The sequence below is a fragment of the Rattus rattus genome, chromosome 14 (assembly GCF_011064425.1).
Source record: "Rattus rattus isolate New Zealand chromosome 14, Rrattus_CSIRO_v1, whole genome shotgun sequence".
Lineage (NCBI taxonomy): Eukaryota > Metazoa > Chordata > Mammalia > Rodentia > Muridae > Rattus > Rattus rattus.
In genome coordinates this window covers 69,162,041-69,182,563 of record NC_046167.1, presented here as the reverse complement: position 1 = coordinate 69,182,563, position 20,523 = coordinate 69,162,041, and the positions used below count along the sequence as shown (strand labels likewise).

The window sequence follows — 20,523 nt, the reverse complement described above, 5'->3', positions numbered from 1 at the left end:
ACGGTTTGTCCATGTGTCTATTGATACCTATTCTAGCCTGCTCTTTGCCTCTGCTCATAGTGGAGAGAAAATTAAAGATGTTAAAAGTCACTGTTTACAGGCCTTTGCCTTTATGGGAGTCCCACGACAATTAAAAACTGATAATGGTCCAGCATATACTAGTGGGCCCTTTAAGAAATTTTGTGAGGATTATGATATTGTACATAAGACTGGCATTCCTTATAATCCTCAAGGACAAACCATAGTAGAAAGAGCTCACTTGACACTTAAGAATTATCTTGAAAAAACTAAAACAGGGGACCAGAATTCCCCACCTGATAAACTTGCCTTTATTACCTATATTTTAAATTTTTTGTTAGTAGATAAGAATAATTGTTCAGCAGCAGACAGACATTGGAAAGGAAAAAGACATAAGGAAGGTCTGGTCCGTTGGAAAGATTTGATCTCAGGATTATGGAAGGGACCTGACCCTGTCTTAGTTAGGGTTAGGGGTTCTGCTTGTGTTTTTCCTAGAGATGCTGGAGCACCCATTTGGATTCCTGAACGTTGTGTTTGTCCTGTCTCCACGGAATCCGATGGAGATCGTGATCCTGATACCAGTAGGAACAAGGAGCACACTCCAGTCAGCAGTGATGTCCACCAATAGGACGCCAGAAAAACCAGCTGCCCTGCCTGCTGACAACAAGATTCAGCTCTCCTGGTTAGGGTCCCTGGAGTCATTCCTGTGCCCTTAGAGGAAGATGGAGGATTCCCCCTCATCTTTTGTCATCACAGAGATTTTGGTGTTGCTGCAGTCATTGTGTCCCGTCCCACTGTGGCCTACGCTCAGACCCTCTGTGTACACCTGCTTGCTGGAGAAGACTGGACTCCAGCTGTTACCCTTGCCCCCCCCTCATTCCCCTGAGACTCTTGCTGCCTTAACTGTGTTGTCATTTTGCAGTCTGTAGCTTCATAGGAATGCCATCTGCGTGAAGCTGCTGTGGACTGGGGAACTCTGCCCTGGTTCTACAGATCTCAGACATGGTTCCATTGCCTGCTGGTTGTTCTAGAGAAGAATGGCTGATCCTGAACTGTCCTGTGAAAGACCTTGTCATTTTCGCTGCTATTGTAGCAGCCATTACTGCTGCAGCCATTGTGTCTGCAATGTCTGGAGTTACCCTCCCCCAATCTATTGTTAGGCAAGCACAGTGAGTGAACTTTCTGGAGTAGTTGCTAACAATTGGGAATTCTAAATTTTATTACAGGAGCGGCTTGACTACGGCCCTTGGTAGTAGCAGCTGAGGAGAACCAGAGAGACAACGAACTAGATGAGGTGACCACTACTTATCGGGAGAGGCTCAACTTCCACAATCTCTGAAATTAATGCCATCTGGCCCCTGCTCTTTCGCCCCTGGGCTCAAGTAAGAGGAATGAGAAGATGACCCAATGTAGCTATCCTCAGCATTGGGCAACTTCCTCTGACCCTTGACCAATCTAAGACATGGAACCTTGGGGGCGACAAGGTGATCCTATGACAGATAAGGCTGGGGTTCGAGAGGTTGATCCTAAGATAGAGGTGGCTACACCCCATTTAAACATACGGGCCGGTCAAATGCTCCTCTGCCCAGTTTCTCCCCCAAAACACACACGTATAGCCCAGAACGGTGCGTTACAGCATAAGTTCATTCCTAGCCATTGGGGTGCAGTCCTAACTGCAAGAGTGGCTCACCATAGCCGAGCTGGGCACTCCGTGAGGCATGTCTGATATCTCTCAGACCACTACTTCCACCTAATGGTCTTTTATAAAAGAAAAACGGGGGAGATGTAGGGAACCGTGTTGGATTTGGGCCTGGCTGCTTTGTGACTGTATGGCCACAGTTAAGATTACTGCCATAAGTCTTGAGATTGTTGGACAAAAAGCCTCTTCCATGAATTTACAGCACAGGAAGAAAAGACCAAGTATCTCCTGAGTAAACACCCGGTGTCTCCACTGCATGACCTCTGCTGAGCCCGGCTGATGCATGTGGAACCCACACACCTGGGCCACACCTGGGTGGTGGTCAATTTACTTCTGCCTTTTGCTTCCTCAGCCTTTGTCCTTGAGATTTAGGCTGGTCTTCTGGGATTTCTCCCTAATTAATTCAGGTCTCGTAGTCGGTCTTTTGTTACCGAAGTCACGAGCCAGGTAGTCACGAGCCAGGGTTTCCCACTGTGCTTCCCAGATATTTTCTACCTGGGGAACTTGGGTATATAAGTGGTGAATAAAGCTACAGGATTTGCTCTCTCTTCCTCTCCTGGCTTGACACGAATAACCTGTGTGTGTGTGTTTCTTTAATCCCACAGGCTTTCCCCCGATTCTCGGTATCGTGTCGGTGCAGGCGCTGACAGAGCTTCCCTCCCCACCCCCCACTCCCCCCAATCTTACCTGCTCACTGAGTCCTCTTGAGCAAGCCAAGTTGCTCTGAGCAGCCTAGTATCCCAGGGGGACCTCCATTTTCCCCACCACCTCTCTGCCCACCTTCATTGGACCTGTGGCTCCTGAACAATGTAGACTGCAGATCCAGAACAAGACAACCCGAGGATGCCCATCAGAGGCCTAACAGCCTCTACCCTACACTACAGCAAGCCCTGCATGTCCTAACACAACAGAAACACGAGAAAAGGACCTTAAATCAAATTTTATTAAAATAACTTTAAAGAGGAAATGAATAAATCTCTTAAAAGAAATACAGGAAAATATAACCAAAAAGGGAGAGGTCTTTAAAGAAGAAACAAATAAGTCCCTTAAAAATATATAGGAAATTACCATTAAACAGGTGAAGGAAATAAAACTGTGCAAGACCTGAACATGGAGATAGAAGCAATAAAGGAAACAAAATCTGAGGGAATCCTGGAGATGGAAAACCTAGGGAAGAGGACAGGAGCAACAGATACAAGCATCCGGACAGAATATAGGCGATGGAAAAGAGAATCTCAGGCATAGAAGATACAGTAGAAGACATCGATACATCAGTCCGAGAAAACATTACATCTAAGAAATTTCAGACAAAAAAAATTTCTCAATCACCATAGATGGAGAAAAAAAGATATTTCAAGACAAATCTAAATATAAACAGTATCTATTCGCAAATGCAGCCCTACAGAAAATACTTTAAGAAAACCTCCAACCCAAGGAGGATAACCACATCCAAGAAAACACAGGAAATAAGTCCATCCCCAATAAAAACAAGGGAAACACACACACACACCACTAACATCAAAATAACAGAAAATAATTACTGATCAATAATCTCTCTCTACATCAATGGGCTCAATTCCCCAACTGAAAGACACAGGCTAACAGAATAGATAAAAAACAGGATCTAGGGGTTGGGGATTTAGCTCAGTGGTGGAGTGCTTGCCTAGCAAGCGCAAGGCCCTGGGTTCGGTCCACAACTCCAAACAAAAAAAAAAAAAAAAAAAAGAAAAAAAAAACAGGATCTATTATTCTGCTGTATACAAGAAACACACTACAGCAATAAAAATAGACACTCCCTCGGAGTAAAGGGCTGAAAAAAAGTTTTCCAAGCAAGTGGACCCAAGAAGCAAGCTGAAGTATAGATATCACTTACCAAAGTTAAATCAAGATCAGATAAACTATTTAAACAGCCCTTGTCTTAGTTAGTGTTTCTATTCCTGCACAAACATCATGACCAAGAAGCAAGTTGGGGAGGAAATGGTTTATTCAGTTTACACTTCCACATTGCTGTTTCATCTCCAAAGGAAGTCAGGACTGGAACTCAAGCAGGTCAGGAAGCAGGAGCTGATGCAGAGGCCATGGAGGGATGTTTCTTAGTGGCTTGCTTCCCCTGGCTTGCTCAGCTTGCTCTCTTGTAGAACCCAAGACCACCAGCCCAGGGACGGCACCACCCACAGTGGGCTGGATCCTCCCACCTTGATCACCAGTTGAGAAAATGCCCTACAGCTGGGTCTCATGAAGTCATTTCCACAACTGAGTCTCCTTTTCTGTGATAACTTCAGCTTGTGTCAAGTTGACACACAAAACTAACCAGTACAGCCCTATAACCCCTAAAGAAATAGAAGCAGTCATTAAAAAGTCTTCCAACAACAACAAAAAAAGCCCAGGGCCAGATGGCTTTAGTACAGAATTCTACCAGATATTCAAAGAAGAGCTAATGCCAATATTCCTCAAACTATTCCACAAAATAGAAAAAGGAACACTGCCAAACTCATTCAATGAGGCCACAATTGCCAATACCTAAACCACACAAAAACTCTATAAAGAAAGAGAACTTAAGGCAGATTTCTCTTATGAACATTGATGTAAAAATACTCAATAAAATACTCACAAACCAAGTCTAGGAACACATCAAAAACTTCATCCACCATGATCAAGTAGGCTTCATTCCAGGAATGCAGGGATGGTTCAATATATGAAAATCCACCAAGGTAATCCATCATATAAACAAACTGAAAGAAAAAAAAACCGCACATGATTATGTCATTATATGCTGAAAAAACCTTTGATAAAATCCATCATCCCTTCATGTCAAAAGTATTAGAGTGATCAGGGATACAAAGCACACACCTAAACATAATCAAAGCAATATACAGCAAGCCAGTAGCCAACATCAAGCTAAATGGAGAGAAACTTAAAGCAATTCCACTTGTCCGTCAGGGACAAGACAAGGCTGCCCACTTTCTCCCTATCTATTTAATATAGTACATGAAGTTCTAGCCAGAGCAATAAGACAACTAAAGGAGATTAAGGGGATACAAACGAGAAAAGGAGAAGGAAAAGTATTGCTATTTGTGGATGATATGATAGTATATATAAGGAACCCCAGAAATTCTACCAGACAACTCCTACAGCTGATAAACACCAGCAAAGTTGCTGGATACAAAATTAACTCAAAGAAATCACTGGCCCTCCTTTATACAAATGATAATTGGGCTGAAAAAGTAACTAGGGAAACAACACCCTTTATAGTAGCCACAAATAATAGAAAATATCTTGTTGTGACTCTAACTAAGCAAGTGAAAGATCTTTATGACAAGAACTTCAAGTCCCTGAATAAAGAAACTGAAGATCTCAGAAGACAGAAAGATCTCCCATGCTCAGGGATAGGTAGGATTAACCGTGAAAATGGACACCTTACCAAAATCATTCTACATATTCAATGCAATCCCCATCAAAACTCCAACACAGTTTCTTACAGACCCTGACAGAGCAATTCTCACCTTCATATGGAAGAATAATAAACCCAGGATATCCAGAACAATCCTGAACAATAAAAGCTTCAGGAGGAATCACCATCCTGACCCCAAGCTGTACTGCAGGACAACAGAGCTAAAAACAATAGTGACACATTGATCGATGGGATTGAATCAATGGCCCAGAAATAAACCCATGAATGATGAATACTTGATTTTTTTTTTGTAAAGGAACCAAAAGCGCACAATAGAAAAAAAGCATCTTCAATAAATGGTGCTGGCCTAACTGGATGTCTGCGTGTAGAAGAATGAAAATAGATCCATTTTGATCACCCTGCACAAAACTCAAGTCCAAATGGACCAAGGACCTCAGCAGAGGAACAGATACACTAAATCTCAGAGCAGAGAAATTGCAAAATACAATGTCCTGGACAGAACGCCAATGGCTCTAAGACCAACGATTAATAAATGGGATTTCGTGAAACTGAAAAACTTCTGTTAGCCAAAGGACACTGTCAATAAGACAAAACCTCAGCCTACAGGTTGGTAAGATTGTCACTAACCCTTTATCTGACAGAGGGCTAATATACACAGTTTATAAAGAACTCAAGAAGTTAAACACCAACAACCCTAATAATCCTATTTTAAAATAGGCTACAGAGCTAAACAGAAATTCTCCATGGAGGAATCTCGAGGCGCCGAGAAGCACTTACAGAGATATTCAGCATCCTTAGTCATCAGAGAAAACAAAAACATCTCTGAGATTCCAGTCAGAACGGCTAAGATCAAAAACTTAAGTGACAGCTCATGCTGGCATGGATCTGGAGCAAGGGGAACACTCCTCCATTGCTGGTGGGGTGCGAACTTGTACAACCAGTCCGGAAACCAATTTGGTGGTTCTGCAGAAAACCGGGACTAGTTCTACCTCGAGACCCAGCTATACTATTCCTTAGCAGATATCGAGAAGATGCTCCACCATCCCACAAAGACGGTTTATCAACTCTGTTCATAGCTGCTTTAATTCACAACAGCCAGAAACTGGAAACAACCTAGATGTCCCTCAACTGAAGAACGGATAAAGAAAATGTGGTACATCTACACAATGGAATACTATTCAGCTATTAAAAACCAAGACATCATGAACTTTGCAGGCAAATGGATGAAACTTGATACTGACTGAGTCCTGAGTGAGGTAACCCAGTACCAAGAGGGCATGCCATGGTAAGGACTTATAAGTGGATATTAGCCCTAAAATACAAGTACCATGTTATACTCCGCAGACCCAAGGAGTCTCGATAGGACTGAAGGCACAAGTGAGGATGCTTGAATCTCACCTGGAAGGGGGCATGAAAAGGTAATGGAAGGCAAATTGAGGGATGGGATGTGACAGGGATTCGGGAGGGGAGTTGGGGCATTGGAGGGACAGAGGGGCTGGCCAGATGGCCATGAGAATAAATGGAAATCTGAAACTGACAGGGGGAGGGAGGGGTGGACACAGGAGGCATCTCCAGGAAGAGACAGAGACCTGGGATAGGGAAGGTACCCAAGAATGGGTGGGGTATCTTCAGCTGTGGGAGTATGGAGCCTGGGGATGCTGCCTCCCGTAGCCAGGCAGGAAGTCTGGTGGATGGATAGGGACACCAACCCACCCACAAAACTTTCCACTCAAACCTTATCCTGTCTATAAGAAATGCAGGGATTGGGGACGGAGCAGAGGTTGAGGAAATGACCAATCAACTTGAGACCCATCCCATGGGCAAGCACCAACCCCTGACACTAATAATGATGCTCTGTAATGCTTGTAGACAGGAGCTTAACTAGCATAGCTGTCCTCTGAGACGCATCACTTAACAACTGACTCAAACTGAAGCAGACACCCATACCCCAAACTGTGCACGGAGCTTGGAGACCCTTATGGAAGAATAGGAGGAAGGATTGCAACCCTAACGGGATGGGAGCTCCACAGAAAGACCAACAGAATCAACTAACCTAGACCTCTGGAGCTCTCAGCTGAACCACCAACCAAAGAACATACATGGACTAGACCTAGGCCTCACTGCACATATGTAGCAGATATGTAGGTCTTCACGTGGGTCCCGAAAAACTGGGGAGGGGCTGTCCCCAAAGCAGTTCGCCTGTCCGTGGGATATGTTCTTCTAGCTAGGTTGCCTTGTCTGACCTCAGTGGGAGAAAATGCGCCTAGCCTCAAGGCACTTGGTAAAATAACTGATTTTAAAGGGGGAAGAACAAGAAAAATACCATCCGCACCCAACACACATATCAAAAGCCAGGCACCCTACGGAATGATGGAAAGAAACCCTGGTCTGAGCACTTGCCAATTCCAGTGGTGTAAGAACCCCGAGCATCAGGCTGGCCTCAGGAGGGTACTGAAGTCACTGGAGACCACACTGCCTGCAAGACACAAGGAACTAACAGCCAGGAGCAGCCACAATGCTGATTGCATGCTCAGGAAGTTAGGCCTGAGTTTCCGTTACCTCTTTCTCTATAACGGACTCTGGACGCCGCCATATTCAGCAAACGTTAAGAGGCGTCCTCCATACTCGCGCTGGCGTGCTCGCTCCAGCGTCCTCCATACTCGCGCTGGCGTGCTCGCTCCGGCGTCCTCCATGCTCGCGCTGGCGTGCTCGCTCCGGCGTCCTCCATGCTCGCGCTGGCGTGCTCGCTCCGGCGTCCTCCATGCTCGCGCTGGCGTGCTCGCTCCGGCGTCCTCCATGCTCGCGCTGGCGTGCTCGCGCTGGCGTGCTCGCGCTGGCGTGCTCGCGCTGGCGTGCTCGCGCTGGCGTGCTCGCGCTCTTGTTTATTTATCTGTCTGAGCGGGTGGACACAACGGATGGATGCTGGGAAACAGGGATGGGGCGGGGGTAGTGGGGAGGAGCTCGCGCTAGAACTCCAATAGCATGCACAAAGAGGAGCTCTCAGGTGAAGCGTAGAGCTTTGCGGGGAGAGGAAAGAACGCACACGAGGCATCGCCGCCGTCCCCCTCCCCAGCCCTGCCTCCTCAATGAACCTGTGCCAGCCAACCCTCCTTAAAACCAGGGATTACAAACCCTCCACCCATGCACCTAGTGTCCTCACCGAACACTGTTGAAGAGATATGACTCCTCCTGGACCCAACACTTTGGATGACATTTGTCTCCTTTGCATTTTTTTTTTTTTCCCGGAGCTGGGGACCGAACCCAGGGCCTTGCACTTGCTAGGCAAGCGCTCTACCACTGAGCTAAATCCTCAACCCCTCCTTTGCATCTTTTAAAGTTCCTCTCCCATACTTTTTGAAAACTCCATTAAGAAACAATGGGGGTTTGGGAGATTCAGACCCAGGAGACTCTTGAGACATGCTTTATCCAGATTCTGCCTCTAGGGTCCCTCCTACAACATCCACCTGCCAATGGTGTTAAGACCTGGCAATAAATGTCGGTTCACAAATGTTTCCAGTAAAATTTGACATAATATTTTTAATTGAGACTTGATAGTCTGGGTCCCTCTAAACCTCCCTTTCTTTCCCAAACCTGTGGGACAGCTACCAGGGAAGCAGCGAGGCTTGCACTTAGCCGCTTCCAGGATCGTCCCCACTGGGACCATTTCCTAGCAACCCTCTTGTCACAATGCAAAATGAGACTGCTGTCCCCCAGCATTCGGCACTGATCAAATGAGATACATAATATTAAAATAGGAACCAGACAAGCTTTTTTTTTTAAAGGGGTGCCACAAATGTCCCACACACAGAAGAGCCCCTGCTCCTTCAGTCATGACTCTGTATCATCAGAAAATACCACAAATCAAACACATTTTTAACTTGCCAAGCCTCCAAGGACTGTTAGCACGGTCCACCTTACTCGTGCTCAGAACAGACATTATCCTGTAATGGAGTAAAATCATCTAATGCAAAGTTCTTTATGATGGAGTACTGAATAGCTCATGCTACTGAAAACTTGCAGTTGGTGTCTTTGCATCAGATAAGTCTCAAAGACTCCCGATATGCAAAATGCAAACAACTCACTGAGGTTACCCTGGGCCCCCTGCGCCACCCAACATGCATTGTGATAGCATTTTCAGTCCATGCAAATGTAATTTGTTTGTGAATGCCTTTTGCTTTAGCATCCTAACATTAACTACTTGTCAGGTAAATTCTATTAAGTCAGAGATAGTCTTTTCCTGCAACCAGGAAACGTGATTTCAAGGATACCAGCAAATTACAAAAAAAACAGGAAGATGGTAGCCTACGGTTGGTGAATCCAGTATCATGATGGAGCTAGGAATAAGGTGGGCACATGCACACAGGAATCTGTATTGGGCATGGTAGATGGAATGCTGGCTTTGTCAAATGTACACAGGGAGTGGGGTTTGTACGCTTGGAAAAGCAGGGCACTAGGAATGCCAAGCCCCTTCACCTTGGAGTGAGAGAATTTATTTCCTCTTCTGTCTCTCACATTTAACCCTATTCCCATTGAGAGTCTCAGGAGGGCCAATTTGTCACCAAAGTCTACGAATTCATAGTGACTAGATTTTTAATTCTGTTGTCAAAGATGTTTGCACTAATAGGACTCAGTATCACTGAGCCAGAGAGAAGTGATGTCAGCATTGAGTCCTGTAGGCTACACACCGAGTAATGCCTTCACGAGCTAGGACTTCTAGCAAAAGGAGATGGTAACAGAGGCTATCGTGGGCAGGGTACAGCCGTCCTAGCACCACATTGGTTGGACACAGAAAGAGGACTCTGTAAAGAATGGTACGCTCATGGCAAGAAGAGCCATTAGATCTCCCAACATCAACTTTTCAAATATGCTGCACTCCTCTACTATTGAAACCCTTAATATCTGTCTGAATATATGTTGTAATTTGTTCAGAGTAAATGTGAACGTTACAAGAAATATTCAAGAGCCTACCCTCTATTGAAGGGATGGAGGACCCAGGATGAAGGGGGTCAAACGAGGTCTATGGAGGAGGAAGGAGAGAAGAGGCATGAGGCAAACCCCAAACATGTGCAGGTACCTCCGACAAGGGTGCATCATTTGACTTGACCCCAAGGTTCTCGTGCACCTGCCACAACCCCTCACGGAATGTTCCCCTAGTCCTGTTCTACTTCCTGCCCCACCCCCACTCTAGAATGCTGTATGCCACATTCCGGAGCTGTTTACTTTCAAACTTTTCTCAGCTGTGGCTGACTCTCTTGAGTGTCTGCCACACGTTGGTGACTCTTGGGTGTGATTTATCTGAATTGTCTTGACATGGACCTGAGCAGACAGGCGTGGTTACTGTCCAAGCCTATAGGAATAGCTTCAGAAGGTAAGCCTGGAGTGTTGGGGTATGGGGGGGTCTGACAGCCTGATAGAGGCAATTTAAACTCGATACTCGCAATGACTGACTAGACTAAGGAGTGGGGGGAGAGAGCTCTGGACTTCTACAAGGACGTCTCACCTTGGAGGCTGATGAAAGAACCCATGATGCAACTATGTTGCCATAGGAAGTCCGCTGATGAGAAGACTTGGACTAGTTCTTCCTGTATGGCAGGCAGGTCTCCTGAACACAGTTCGTAGGTGTTTGGGATGGGTCACTGTGGTGGTCCAGAGAAGGAAGGTTCTTAGGCAACAACTGATCTCTGGGTCACTTCTCTTGGCTGCTGGAACTTGCTCAATGAAATTGTGGGTCCCAGGAATTTAACTGAGTCATCCTAGACCTGAGAAGGACCGTTGAGACAAATGGCTATATGGAGACCAGCTACATGGGGCCCTCTCTATAGAAGTAGAGGCTACTCCATCAACTGGCAGTCCGGGGTTCCACCTTCCAACCCAGGGAAGGTTTCTCGCTTATCGGGTAGTTAACGTCTTTGATTCTACAGAGGCAGAACAGTTAGAGGACATCAACTAGGGAAGATGTTGGTGCTTGTTCCGAATCTTTAGACTGTTTTAAAATATCAATTTAGAGGTGTTGTCTTGGCACTATCTCTACAGTCCCCTTAGCCCATTGTTTAACTGTGACAGGACGCCTCTCTTCCCTGACACTGCTTTGGCAAGCGAATGGGATGCGGAGTGCTGTTGGTTTTAGTGGGTTCGGAGGTGGCTGGTTTCCTTTGCCAGAGGCTTGAGGGAGAGCCATTTCTACATGTTCTACAGTTACTGTTAAGCAGACCTAGAATGTGTGTCCTGGTCATCACGCACAGACTCTTTGGGCTTGTCTCTTTGATGTGGTCCTCCTGAGTTCCTGCTAAACTGCCATAACTTAAGATATCTGCATCTTGCTTGGCATCGGGCTCATGACTGTATCCCCAAGTCATTCCTTCATTTAGGTGGGAGCTCATAAGATTTCATGGCCAAATTGTGACAATGTCAGTAGCTGTGATAATCCCCAGAAACCTCCTGGTGTCCCCTCCATTCATCACTCCATTGCGGCCTCGATGGCAAGGACAGGCTTTGGAGATGTGGCTTACACACTGGTGCTGTGGGAACAGCTCCCATCCATGGTGGGGACCAGTAATTGTCAGGCAGTATGGGGCCGTTGAACCTATCCCTTTACTGTTTCCTGTGGGAGGTATTAGGAGCGGGAGCCGCAGCATGGGTAGGGGTTGCTACGGGATCCCCTCTAGGATTCCAGAGTACCGGCCTGGAGGACCTCTCCTTGTTGCTTTTGGATTGTCGCGCTGGACTAGAAAGGGAGGGAACTTTGAGGGTGTGAAAGGGACACTCAGAAGGAGCCGAGGTCAAAATATTTGAAACCTGCTGCCTTCACAGAGACCCTTCCAGAAACTGGCCCTCCTTGATGGTGCCTTGCCTCCCGTGAGCATCAGCGCTGAGACGGTGGGGAGGGAGACACAGACTGATCCGTTTCTGGGTAGAGAACTAGAACACTGTTGAGCTTTCTGCCAGAGATTCCTGAAAGAGACTCTCAGAGGTGGGGAAAGCTGGTGTGGTGGTGGTGGGGCTCCTCTCCACAGACAGCCCAGTGATCTGGGAATCTTGGTGACTGTGGAGAAAGGTCCCTGCTGAGACAATGCTCAGGCAGATGACCCCAGCAGGGATTTACTCAGGGCCAGCTGCAGACTGTATAGATTCCTCTTCCCGGTGACTCTCCCTCAGTTTCCACTGAATTATCAGGATCAGAGAGCCACCCTCCTGTGCGATTTCCCTCATCCACCCACTCTCTCCTTTATCTCCACAGCATCTTCACTGGGACAGAACATGACTGTCAACGCTGGTGCCACCATGTCTACATTTGCGACCTTGCCTGTTCTCCCCCCTGCCCCCCAACCGGCACCCCAGTTATTTTGGGAGCCCCCAGCGCCCCTCATGACTGCGGGCATCTCTCCCAGGAATCCTCTAGTCCTGTCTGCCTTGCCTGGGATGTCGTTGGTGGCAGAAGATGGGAGCACTGCCCTGAATGCAGCTGTTCCCCTGAACATCGTACCGCTTGGAACACTGGGCAGGCCCGTCCAGCCTGTGCACAATGCCAACATTGTTCTCACTCAGGTGCCTCTCAACTATAATATTCCTGGGGCCCAAGGTGTGGGTATGGGGTACTCGACTCCACTCTTCATGGCAACACCTGCTGCAAACACCTTCATTAATACACGAATTGCTTCGGCTGTCCAGCCCCAAGAGGGAACATGGGTCCTGGGACCTCGCCCTCCCACCACACAGCAAGTTGTCCAGCTAGTTCCTGTCAGGTCTCCGGTGACCTCAGCACCACCTCCAAAAGGAGCATATGGAGAGAGTGTCCCAGCCAACATCCAAGCCAGAAACTCCCCAGAAAATTACTTGTCCAAGCCAGACAGTGTCTATGGGAACTTCAGACGCTGGCAGCATATCAAGACACTCGTCCAGAGGCACTTGCCCCAGACTCCTGATGTGGCGGCTTTCTCCTGCTTCCTCATGTGAGTGTGATCTGTAACTGGAAGGTCCTCCTGGGGCTCCAGCACCGTGAGTGTGAGGTAGACAAGGAAGGTGCTGAAGTTGATGGGGCCACATTAGAGAGACACACTCTGACGAACAGCTATATCACACCCTGGATCCCGAAGTCCTGGGATCGAGGGTTTGGACATAGGACTTTGATTCCATTGGGTAATTCTCCTTAACTTTTTTAATCTTCAAGCATGAATTGGAGTGTTTGGGGCCCACGGCACATCACAGTTGGCGGTGGGGAAGAGCACACCTGTATGTGTGTCCCCCCCCCATTGTTCTGGACACACCTGTATGTGTGTCCCCTTAGGCCAGAAAGGCACTGGACCTGCACTGGGGAAATCATTGGGGCCCTTGCTCCATTTTAATCTTCAGCAAGCATTTGCGCCATTGCCCCAGTTAAGCCTAGGTTCCAGATCTTTCTGGGGCATTTTGCCAGCCAGTTCAGCTACATGACCAGGTAGACTAGATGACTAAAACCACAGACACTATATTCTCATGGTTCTGGACACTAGAGACCCAGGTAGGACCTAGAAGACCCAGCTCTGGTGAAGGGTCCATGGCTGACTCACTGGACCAAAAGAAAACTTCAGAGTTTCTTCTCCCTTCCTGGAATAGCACTCTCCCATCCTGGGAGCCTCACATCATGACCTACACCTAGCTATCACCAAGGTCCCATTTGTAGTGACTTTTACTTTTATTCTGTTGTCCATACTTTCATGTTGCGATCCTAAACCCCATTCATTTTCCCCTACATGGTGATACATGGAGAATTCACATGGCAACTAGAGAAACAGGCATATATCTTTGTGTTGATCTTTGCTGGGGCTCCTGGAGGCTAACACTACACTGGTACAAAGACATAGATGTGTCTGGGCTGAGCCTGCTGGGGCTGGGGTATAAGCCGATCATGAGATTGAATGGTCCTAATGAATTACAGTCCAGTGCTTCGGTCCCTGGCCCGGAGGAAGCCCACCATGAATGTGGAGGAAGGCCTGTGGAGGGGTCTGCAGGAATGGCAGTGTACAAGCAACTATGACCGGATGATCTTCTTTGAGATGGCAGAAAAGTGAGTCAGGGTATCTTAAAGGAGGGTGCATGGGGAGCTGTTTAGATGTAGATGGGTCTTGTGAGTCAGGCATCTTGAAGAGGGCGTGTGTTGGGGGACTCTGCTCAGCTAGAGCTGGGTCTGGTGAGCTCGTTACCCACACCTTGCCAGGAGGGTAATCTTGCTGTTCGGAGGGCTGTTCTCACTTCCTATAGTGCTGGGTTATCTGCTCCATGGTCCCAGCAGCTTCTGACCTCATTGGTCATGAGTATCTATCCCTGCTTTCCTGTTGAGGGTCAGGGTGGGAGAAGTGACCCATTCCAGCCCCAGGACACTGAAATATTGTTGTCTCCAAGTGCTCTCCCATATGAGTTCAAGACATAGCACCTCTTGCAACGTCCCCTTCCACAGATCTTTAGAGAAAACTGTTCTGGATCACCCTAGGCCATTGCAGTTACCCTGCACATAGGGTCTCCTCGCCTCTAGCACTGTGGGATGCGCAAAGGCCACATGCTTCACAAGTCTTAATGCCATTCTACCTGACAATTAAACCACCTTTTCACAGTAAAGACTGCTATGCCAGCTAACAGTTAAGTCACTTCTCTTTTTGGCAGTAGAGACCACTGTGTCTCAAGAGAGTTGCTTCAGTTGATCCTAATGTATCATACTGGGTGAGACTCAAGAGAGCGCACAGGAGATGGATGCCTCTTAAACACTCTGAGAACACATCTCTGCTCTTTTTGCCTTTGCACCGTGCGCGTCGCCCTCATGCACACAGCTCTCAGAAGGAAGCAGCTACACCTCTCAGTTTCCCTTCTGCTTTCTCCCGACATCTCCTGGGCCCTTGTCTCCCAGGCTTGCCCAGTCTCCTCTCTCGCATCTCTGCATCTGGTCCGAGATTCCTGATATATTCCATCAGTTATATCTGTGGCCATCTTGGCAATTAGCTCTTCTGGGTGGCTCTAGGCAAGGTCAAGATGGGACTGAAGGAGGAGTCTCATGAGAGCCCTGCTTGTGACACCTCAAACATGTTTGATTCCCTGCAAGGATCAAGGGATGTAGGGTCCCCCAGAACTGTGGTTATGTCCCAAGGTCAGCAACTTCATGTGTCTGTACCAGACTATCTCAAGACCCTGTGCACATTACCACCATAGTAATCTCCCATGCTGGGCCATGGCCTCCTTCATCCCTAGGTTCACAGAATTTGAGAATGCAGAAGAAATGGAGAACTCAATGAGAAACATCCAGTACCAAGTTCTTGCAACCGCACCAAGGCAAGATCCTCCAAGGCTCCCAGTTCCCAAGGCGGTTAAGGAACCAGGTAGGGTTCACATATATTTAGATTCTATACAGAGGCCAAATTAGTAAAAATAGACTTTTGTCGCACACATAGGCTTCTTCCTTCAGGATGGGGTATTTGCTATGTAGCCTGGGGTTCCTTGCAGCCCTTGGTTTTGAACTGGGTAATCATTGAACTGGCTCCTCTGCCTTCATCTCACCAAGCATCCAAACACCATGTGATCAGAACCTGGGCACCGAAATATTGGTGGCTCTAAATATTCACTTGTTGCATACCACCTCTTGCAACATCCCCTCTCACAGAGTTTTAGAGACAACTGTTTTGGTTCACCCTAGGCCATTTTAGTTCCCCTGAACTATATGTCCTGCATGATTTGTCTGAGGTGTCAGTGGTCTCCGTCCATGTAGCATCATGCTTTCCTGTCTCCTAGAATGTACCTCTATGAAGACTGTCCCCAGGACCGATTCTGCCCATCTCCCAGAGTTCAGACACCAGCAGTTACGAAAGGCCAAAACACCCACGGAAATTCCACCAGAAGCCGTGCAGGAGTACATGGATATCATGGACTGGCTGGAGGGGTTTCCTCAGCCATTCACAGGAGACCCCAAGGAAAAGGAGGAAGATGAGAACAGTGGGACAGAGCAGGAAGGAGATGACTTATACTCAGACGCAGGACTCCTGAGCTACATTGATGAGCTGTGCTCACAGAAACGTTTTGTTGAGCAGGTGAGCTACATCTGGAGCCCTAGGGTGGGCCAGATTCTGAGTTTGGCATCCTAGCCCTTGTTAATGAGCCTGCTCTCCCTATTTGCAGAGCTCGCTCTCCCTTCTGCCCCTATCTCTTCCCCCAAACACACTCACTCTCACTCTCTCTCTCTCTCTCTCTCTCTCTCTCTCTCTCTCTCTCTCTCTCTCCCTCCCTCCATCCCTCCCTCCCCCCCTCTCTCTCTCTGTGAGTGTGTGTGTGTGTGTGTGTGAATGTTGGTTACCATCATGACTTGTCAACATTGGGCAAGATAGAAGTCCTCTTGGCTTGGAGGTTCCCTGCCCCGGGCACTCAAGTTCTTTTACTTATGTTTATAGGTAGAGGCCATAATAAACCCCCAGTTTGTGGCAGAAATTCTATCTGCCAAACCAGAAATGGACATCCTGGCTCTAACCAAGGAGCTGGAGCATGAGGAAGAACTCACTATTGACCAGGTATACAGGGAAGGTGAATGCCAGAGACAATGGGGAAGGAGCAATAGGTTAAGAAGAGGCCACCAGACACCATGTATATAAGATATAGAGAGACACTAGGTAAACTGGACGGGGCAGGAAGGACCCCGAATGGAATGAGACACTGAGACACAGCAGGTGAACAGAGAGAAGACCATGTTCATAAGACCCATGTGACCTTAACTCACCCTGACCTATGGGAAGTCAAGTCATCCTGCCTTGGGCTTCACCCAGAAGGGGACGCAGGCAGCGTGACATGAACAGCTGTTAGGAACCAAGCATGTCAGCCCCCAGAGCCCGTCTCTGACACTCAGATAGTTGATTATTCCCTTGGCTAACTCCACCCCAGTGCTTTGCCCTCTCTGGTCCTTCCAGCCTGTGCTGGGTCTTACGTACCCGTTTCCTCCTGCAGCTGATAGAGAAGCACTGCCTGGCTTTGAAGAAGAAAGGAGTTGAGAGAGCAGCTCTGAATCCTGGTGCCCCTCAGAATCCTGCCAACGCTTCTGTACTGACTGTCTGCCAAGGTGCACAGAGAGATGACTGTGGTGCCCAGAAAGGAGCCAGTACACAGATTGCTTCCTCACGAATGGCTTCCTTAGACCAGCAGTGTCTTGGAGGCACCAATACAGAACTGTGGGGGCCTAAGCCTGCTACTCTCCACCACAGTAATCAAAGTTCACCATCACTGGTAGACAATGGATCCACTGGTTTTCCCTGTGGCAGAGGAGCACATAACCAAAGCCCAGGATCCAGATGCGCCGGGATCCTCAGAGGAACTCCTGCTACGGAGGACCCTCAAGGGCCACTGGGCAAAACCATTGAGGACAAGGAGGAACTCCATAGCCTGTCTTTCCTCCTGTCCTCCCAGTACAGGCTAGTGCCCTGGAGACTATCTCCCCAAATGTGCCCCTATGCAGATCTCCCCGACTCTGCTAGTATCCCCAAACCATGCCCAAAGATGAGGGGCCCTAGCCCTGATCCATGTCCAATTGTCAAGTCAAAGAAGCGAGCAGTCTTTGGAGGCTTGGTTCCTACGGCTAAGAAGCCTAACTTAGAACCTGGTTTTGGGGTGTCTGAAGAGCCACTCTCCGCTCTGGAGCTGGCTCACCTCTCACAGACTCAGAAGAGGAATCACGAGACACTAGGTACCCGTAAAAGGAAGAGGAAGAAGAGGCATTGAGCCTCCTGTGTGATGTCCCCTCCAAGTGGACAGAGGTTTCACCCTTCCTCTATCCCCAAACCCCAGAGTGAGGAAAAACAACAACAACAAAAAAACAGCTCTTCCTCACTCAGGACTGATCCAGCTGCTGCCAAGGGACTCTAGAAGGTCAAAGGCCTTGGAAATAAACACAGGGATGAGGGGCGGGGCAAGGGTTGGGAGTATGATATCACTTTAGGATTAATAAGTTTCCAAGTTACAGTAAATAAAGGTAGCGTCATGGAAAACAGTGTTAGAGCTGTCGCTTTGATTCTGACACCCGTGATGCCACATGGAGTAAGAGGTTGAAGGGAAGGCCTAGAGAGGCAATGCTCTAGGGTGCTCTAGACTTACTCACTGATCTAGGGAGAACGCAGACTGACAGCTCCTGGAATCCCACCCTGACCCTCTCACAGAGTCTGTCTGGTTACAGGTACTACTTAGAACATGCTATTATTACCTGTGTCCTCAAACACCTGTGGCTAGGGAGATGTTTTCCAGCCTTCAGCCCTAAGGACCATTACCCAGTTTCTAGAGTTAGCCTAGAGATTGAAGTTTTCTTAGGGAGTTTTTTCTGCTCCCCTAAAGACAAGGGTGGCCAGACTAATCCAGGCCTCAGCGAGCCAGGGACCTCTTGAGTGAGTGGTTTGAGGAACAGGCCTGGCATTTAGAGGAAGGGACCAATAGTCATCTGGGGGGGGTTTCGGTTGACAACTTTAGGCAGCTTCCACCTTATGTGTCTGCAATCACCATGCTCCCTGACAGCAGCAGGAGGACCCTGTGCTTGTGGATGTTCCTTTGTAGCCCCACTTGTTTTTTTCTTTACTAGGGACTTTAAGGCAATCACTAACTAAAAGAACCGTAACTTATGATATGCTAAGAAAGGAGACAAAATAGATAATAATAATAATAAAAGATGTTCATTTGTCATTACAAAGGTCAAAAACACAGAAAACAAAATAGGAACGAAGGACATGCAGATGGCAGTTAACATACTTAGGCCACTGATGTGTAAACCGGTCACAATATAACAGCTCGTTATTAGCTAGCATATTCACTATGAGATGGAGACTACGAAGTAGATTATTAGTCAAGACCAACGAAAGTTAATTAAAACAGTGTAAATGTGTGGGCTGGGGGCTAGCCCAGTGCTTGCTCTCTCAGGGTAAGTACCAGAGCTCAGGTACCAGAGCTCTCATAAAAGATCCAGGCAGATCCCAGCAGTGAGAAGGCAAAGACAGTGGACCCAAGGGGATAAGTGACAGGTAGACCAGCTGAATTAGCAAGCTCTGGGGTCTGAGAGAGACCATGTCTCCGAAGATAAAGAACAGGACAATCAAGGAAGAGATCTGTTATCAACTTCACACACACACACACACACACACACACACACACACACACACACACACACACACACACACACACACACACACACACACACACACTCAAAAAACACATATACCCATGCAAAAATATACAAGGACACACAGACAAACAGTAATGGGACAGAAAGACACATCTAGTTTCTGCTAATCGAGAATCGGTCAGAGGGTTATTATGATAAAGAAGGTTCCAGCAAACATGGGACCTCAGGTTTGACCTCTGGGCACCCAAAGTAAACAAAGGTAGGGATAGGTGTGTGCAGACATCACAGCTAGGGAGCTAACAGGGCTTGCAGCACATGACGATACAGTCACTGCCCGCAATGCTGTGTTTCTTAGTGCGCATGAGCCACTCAACAGAGACCCAGAGGAGGTGAGCCTAACAGAACCACCAGGAGAAGCGGAGAAGCACAGGGCTTCGCTGGGGGCCTTCCAGACCCAGACAGCACACAGAAAAGCAGGGGGGTCAGCAGCACCAGCCTTCCTTCAACAGGACATAACGGACATCTTCAGACCGGGTCATCCAACACAGCAGGATACAGACTCTCCTCCAGCTTTCATGGAACACTCACCAACATAGATCACATTGTAAACCATAGTGCACACCTGCTGGGAACAGGAAGGACAGAAATCACGTCGTGTCTGTCCTTAGACCACAGTCACATTAGAAACACCAGAAGCACCCGAGAAACCCCCCGGTACTAGAGATGATGGTGGTGGTGGTGGTGGTGGTGGTGGTGGTGGTGGTGGTGGTGGTGGTGGTGATGGTGGTGATGGTGATGGTATGGTGGTGGTGGTGATGGTGGTGGTGGTGGTGGTGGTGGTGATGGTGATGGTGGTGGTGGTGGTGATGGTGATGATGGTGATGATGATGGTGATGGTGGTGGTGGTGGTGATGGTGGTGGTGGTGGTGATGGTGGTGGTGGTGATGGTGGTGGTGGTGGTGGTGGTGGTGGTGATGATGATGATGGTGGCGGTGATGACGATGATAGTGATGGTGATGATATAATACACATCATTTTAAAGATGAGTCAAAAAGGCAATCAAGAGAAAATTTTAGTGTTTAAATATGCTCATGAAAGTTATACAACAAAAGCAGTGCTTCCCAGAAATTTACAGCATTAAATGGATAAAAACCATCCTCAACTTAATAAGAAACAGATACATAAAACCTAGAGGTAGCATAACTCTTAGTAGCCAAAAAAACAAAACAAAACCACAAAAAACAAAACAAAACAAAACAAAAACCTGTGAAGAGTTCCTGATAAGGTCAG

At 47.6% G+C, this 20,523-nt stretch overlaps 1 protein-coding gene across 1 annotated transcript; it reads left to right on the top strand.

The window, feature by feature from the left end:
* Window positions 1–10,439: 10,439 nt before the first annotated feature.
* Window positions 10,440–17,849, top strand: LOC116883718 (NUT family member 2-like). The gene is made up of 7 exons (XM_032884943.1): window positions 10,440–10,497; window positions 12,367–13,078; window positions 14,044–14,172; window positions 15,345–15,472; window positions 15,882–16,177; window positions 16,535–16,651; window positions 17,082–17,849. The coding sequence occupies exons 1-7, from the start codon at window positions 10,440–10,442 to the stop codon at window positions 17,847–17,849; spliced, it is 2,208 nt and encodes a 735-aa protein (XP_032740834.1).
* The last annotated feature ends 2,674 nt before the right edge of the window (window positions 17,850–20,523 follow it).